The sequence below is a fragment of the Tachysurus vachellii genome, chromosome 17 (assembly GCF_030014155.1).
Source record: "Tachysurus vachellii isolate PV-2020 chromosome 17, HZAU_Pvac_v1, whole genome shotgun sequence".
Classification (NCBI taxonomy): Eukaryota; Metazoa; Chordata; class Actinopteri; order Siluriformes; family Bagridae; genus Tachysurus; species Tachysurus vachellii.
This window is the reverse complement of record NC_083476.1, coordinates 22,411,242-22,416,241: the sequence shown is the minus strand read 5'-3', so window position 1 is coordinate 22,416,241 and position 5,000 is coordinate 22,411,242. Positions and strand designations below refer to the sequence as shown.

The 5,000-nt window shown below is 47.8% G+C and overlaps 1 protein-coding gene across 4 annotated transcripts in view; it reads left to right on the top strand.

Annotated features, from left to right (window-relative positions):
• The window catches only part of LOC132859582 (rho GTPase-activating protein 26-like), a 52,176-nt gene that overhangs the window by 31,578 nt on the left and 15,598 nt on the right, over positions 1-5,000 (top strand). For all 4 annotated transcript variants that reach the window (XM_060890337.1, XM_060890338.1, XM_060890336.1 and 1 more), the window contains exons 11-12: positions 2,849-2,943; positions 3,964-4,045. In XM_060890337.1, the coding sequence (XP_060746320.1) occupies positions 2,849-2,943; positions 3,964-4,045 (177 nt within the window). The remainder of the gene's footprint in view (positions 1-2,848; positions 2,944-3,963; positions 4,046-5,000) is intronic.

Below are 5,000 nucleotides of genomic sequence, written 5' to 3'. Positions count from 1 at the left end.
AATTCCCTTTTAATGAGATGCAGATTCTCATGTACATAAGCAGATGTTATACATTACATTATAACGTGTGTTTAGTCCATCCATCCATCCATTTTCTACCGCTTATCCGGGGCCGGGTCGCGGGGGCAGCAGTCTAAGCATAGTCCCTCCAGCGTGTCCTAGGTCTTCCCCGGGGCCTCCTCCCGCTTGGACCTGCCCGGAACACCTCCCCAGGGAGGCGTCCAGGAGGCATCCGGAACAGATGCCCGAGCCACCTCAGCTGACTCTCGATGTGGAGGAGCAGCGGCTCTACTCTGAGCTCCTCCCGAGTGACCGAGCTCCTCACCCTATCTCTAAGGGAGCGCCCAGCCACCCTGCCGAGGAAACTCATTTCGGCCGCCTGTATCTGGGATCTTGTCCTTTCAGTCATGACCCAAAGCTCATGACCATAGGTGAGGGTAGGAACGTAGATCGACTGGTAAATAGAGAGCTTCGCCTTGCGGCTCAGCTCCTTCTTCACCACAACGGACCGGTATATCGACCGCATCACTGCAGAAGATACACCGATCCGCCTGTCGATCTCCCGCTCCATCCTTCCCTCACTCGTGAACAAGACCCCAAGATACTTAAACTCCTCCACTTGAGGCAGGAGCTCTGCACCAACCTGAAGGGGGCAAGCCACCCTTTTCTGGTTGAGAACCATGGCCTCGGACTTGGAGGTGCTGATTCTCATCCCCGCCGCTTCACACTCGGCTGCAAACCGTCCCAGTGCACGCCGAAGGTCCTGATTTGAGGAAGCCAACAGGACAACATCATCTGCAAAAAGCAGAGATGAAATCCTGTGTTCCCCAAACCGGACTCCCTCCGGCCTAGAAATCCTGTCCATATAGATAATGAACAGGACCGGGGACAAAGGGCAGCCCTGCCAGAGTCCAACATGCACCGGGAACAAGTCTGACTTACTGCCTGCAAAGTGAACCAAACTCCTGCTCCGGTCATATAGGGACCGGACAGCCCTTAGCAGAGGGCCCCGGACCCCATACTCCCAGAGCACCCCCCACAGGTCACCACGAGGGACACAGTCGAATGCCTTCTCCAGATTCTCAAAGCACATGTGGACTGGTTGGGCAAACTCCCATGAACCCTCCAGCAACCTGGCGAGGGTATAGAGATGGTCCAGTGTTCCACGACCGGGACGAAACCCGCATTGTTCCTCCTGAATCCGAGGTTCGACTATCGGCGGAGTTCTCCTCTCCAGTACCCTGGCATAGACTTTTCCGGGGAGGCTGAGGAGTGTGATCCCCCTGTAGTTGGAACACACCCTCTGGTCCCCCTTCTTAAACAGAGGGACCACCACCCCAGTCTGCCAGTCCAGAGGCACTGTCCCCAGCCGCCATGCGACGTTGCAGAGGCGTGTCAACCAAGACAGCCCCACAACATCCAGAGACTTGAGGTACTCAGGGCGGATCTCATCCACCCCCGGTGCCTTGCCACTGAGGAGCTTCTCAACTACCTCAGTGACCTCAGCTTGGGGGATCGACGAGTCCACAACTGAGCCCTCGGCCTCTGCTTCCTCAATGGAAGACATGTCGGTGGGGTTGAGGAGAACCTCGAAGTACTCCTTCCACCGTCCGAGGATGTCCCCAGTCGAAGTCAGCAGATTCTCACTCCCACTGTAAACAGTGTGCGCAGGGCACTGCTTCCCCCTCCTGAGGCGCCGGACGGTTTGCCAGAATTTCTTCGAGGCCAATCGATAATCCTTCTCCATGGCCTCACCGCACTCCTCCCAGACCCGAGTTTTTGCCTCTGCAACCACCCGGGCTGAAGCTCGCTTGGCCCTCCGGTACCTATCAGCTGCCTCCGGAGTCCCCCGAGCCAACCAGGCTCGATAGGACTCCATCTTCAGCTTGACGGCATCCCTTACTTCCGGGGTCCACCACCGGGTTCGGGGATTGCCGCCACGACAGGCACCGGAGACCTTACGGCCACAGCTCCGAGCGGCCGCGTCGACAATGGAGGTGGAGAACATGGTCCACTCGGACTCAATGTCTCCAACCTCCCTCGGGATCTGGTTGAAGCTCTGCCGGAGGTGGGAGTTGAAGATCTCTCTGACCGGAGACTCTGTCAAACGTTCCCAGCAGACCCTCACAGTTCGTTTGGGTGTGTTTAGTGTGTTTAGTATTTTTATTAATTACAGTGTGGGAAGGTCACCACTGAGTCAGTGGGTTAGTTCAACACTTACACACTCTGTTCACACTCCACAGTCTCAGCTCTTATCAGCTCGTTAGAGTTTTTTCTTCTCTCCTTGTCCCTACTGATAATACTGTCTCACTTCACCTGTCTCACTTCACCTGTCTCACTTCACCTGTCTCACTTCACCTGCCTCACACCACCTGTCTCACTTCACCTGTCTCACTTCACCTGTCTCACTTCACCTGTCTCACGTCACCTGTCTCACTTCACCTGGATTTTGGGCTTCTGCACATTCAGAGCTAAAGTGTGAGGATTAAAGAGCACAAGATGGAGATGATGGTGAAGAACTAGAAGTGTAGAGACGGGTGGCTTTTACATTCTAGTGTTCTGTGAGAGAATGACTAAATAAAACTCATGACCCACTAATAGACGTATTAGTGTGTGTGTGTGTGTGTGTGTGTGTGTGTGTGTGAGAGAGAGAGAGAGAGAGAGAGAGCTAAGGGAATGACTAAGAGCATGTCTTTGTTTTTCTTCTCTCTGTTTTTAATCATTAAGTCACAGTTACTCTCTCATTAACTCAACATTGATTACCTCTGAACTTTGTTCGTTTGCAGTTGAACTGCTAATTACTTCACATCTTCATCATGAGTCATCCTCAGATCTTTATTTATTTTAGGGAGAGGAGGAGAGCTTCGTCCTGAAGTCTTGCATCCGAAGGAAAACCGACTCCATCGAGAAGAGATTCTGCTTTGATGTAGAGGCTGTGGATCGGTGAGTTGCAGTTCTGTGTGAACGCCACCAGATGATGCTGCAGTCCACACACACACACACACACACACACACACACACACAGGAGAAGATTTAGCACAGCAGACTTGGCAGAGATGTTAAACACACAGACTGACACGCTCGGTGCCAATGCACAGCTAATTGCTTTGGCTCATGATGCGACTGTGAGCGAGAGCAGAGAGGAAGTGTGAGGAATTCGCCATTGTGTGTCCTGTAGTGGGTGGAGGAGCTGAGGGTGTAGCTGCACATTTGAAGTTATGTTGAAGTGTTATGTAATTTACATAAACTTATTTTGAGGCCTGGAGATAAATGTTTCCTCATATGGGGAGATAGAGGGAGAGAGAGAGAGAGAGAGAGAAAGAGAGAGATACGAGAGAGAGAGACAGAGATGCTAGAGAGAGAGAGAGAAAGAGAGAGAGAGAGAGAGAGAGAGAGAGAGAGAGAGAGAGAGAGAGGGAAAAGGAGAGATGATCATGTACTCTAAACGTCACACGTATGATTTATTATACAAAAAAATCTTTTCAAAAACTCAAGATATCTAAAATGGTGCATCTTCTCTTCTTGTTTGTCTGGTGATTAATTAATGTTAATAAACTGTCTAATTGTTTCTGAGGTGATTAATTAATGTTAACAAACAGGAAGTGTGTTTAATATAAAATCTCCATGATAAGTATTTTTTTTGTTTTTTTCAGTTTGTGAAACAGACACTGCTGCGTCATTGGTGCTTGGACCCACCAGTCGCTGTGTATTTTATTATGTATGCACATGTAGGCAAACACACGCGCACACACACACACACACACACACACACACACACACACACACATAAACAGTGTGTCATAACACTGTTTGGTTGATGGCAGCTGAAGGTTTCATGATTCTGCCTTTACTGCCTTGTAGAGAGAGTTACAGCAGCAGTGAAGTCAGAGGTTCAGGATGAAAGATGTTACAGTGGGTGGAACTTTACTGATATGTGTGTGTGTGTGTGTGTGTGTGTTCCAGGCCTGGAGTGATGATAACAATGCAGGCTCTGTCAGAAGAGGACCGTAAGTTGTGGATGGAGGCGATGGATGGCAGAGAGCCGGTACAGTGCTTTATCTTCCTTCACCCCAAGGCTACGTTCCTTCCTGAGCATCATGTGACGTGTCAAACTACATCATTTAATTTTTGATTACATAAATTTATCCACTACATGGTGTAATAAACTACATGGTATAATAAATAACCATCAGAGGTGAAGTTGGAGCTGTAGGTTTGCTCCATCTTTAGGACAGAGGAGTTTTTATCTCTGTGATATAAGAATTGTTTATGATACAAAACACTAAAATAATCCATTTCAGATCAGTGTCTATTACACTGTTATTACATGCTGTTACACATACAGTACACAGCTCCAGAGGTTATGGCACCTTTCTTGAAAGTCCTATGTAAAAGTAACGTGTCTGTTAAAGGATTCACATTATTTATTTATTTATTTATTTTGTACATGTAAAATGATTACTATAAACATTAAAGCAGATTTTTTAAGCGATCAGAACACTAGCAGTTAATAAGAAGTGATTCAGCACTGAATGTATAAGTGCTTATGTGAGTGTCTAAAAGTTATTAACTGTTTATAAACCTGCAACTAAAACCATTTCTGTGTTGATTTGGATTCATTATTATGTTAAAAGATCTAAAGGTTAAATCTTCACCTTATATATAGCAGTTCTTAAGCTAAAACATCCTGGTGTGTTTCTGCAGATCTGAAACGTTGAATTTATTAAACAAAAAGCTTTTCTTCATATGATTTCTGGATTAAACAGAATGTTTTTCAGTTTGTGCTTCCTCTGCTCTTCCTCTGCTTTTCCTCTGTTCTTCCTTTACTCTTCCTCTGCACTTCCACTGCTCATCCTCTGTTCTTCCTCTGCTCTTCCTCTCCTCTTCCTCTGCTCTTCCTCTGCTTTTCCTCTGCTTTTCCTCTCCTCTTCCTCTGCTCTTCCTCTGTTCTTCCTCTGCTCTTCCTTTACTCTTCCTCTGCTATTCCTCTACTCTTCCTC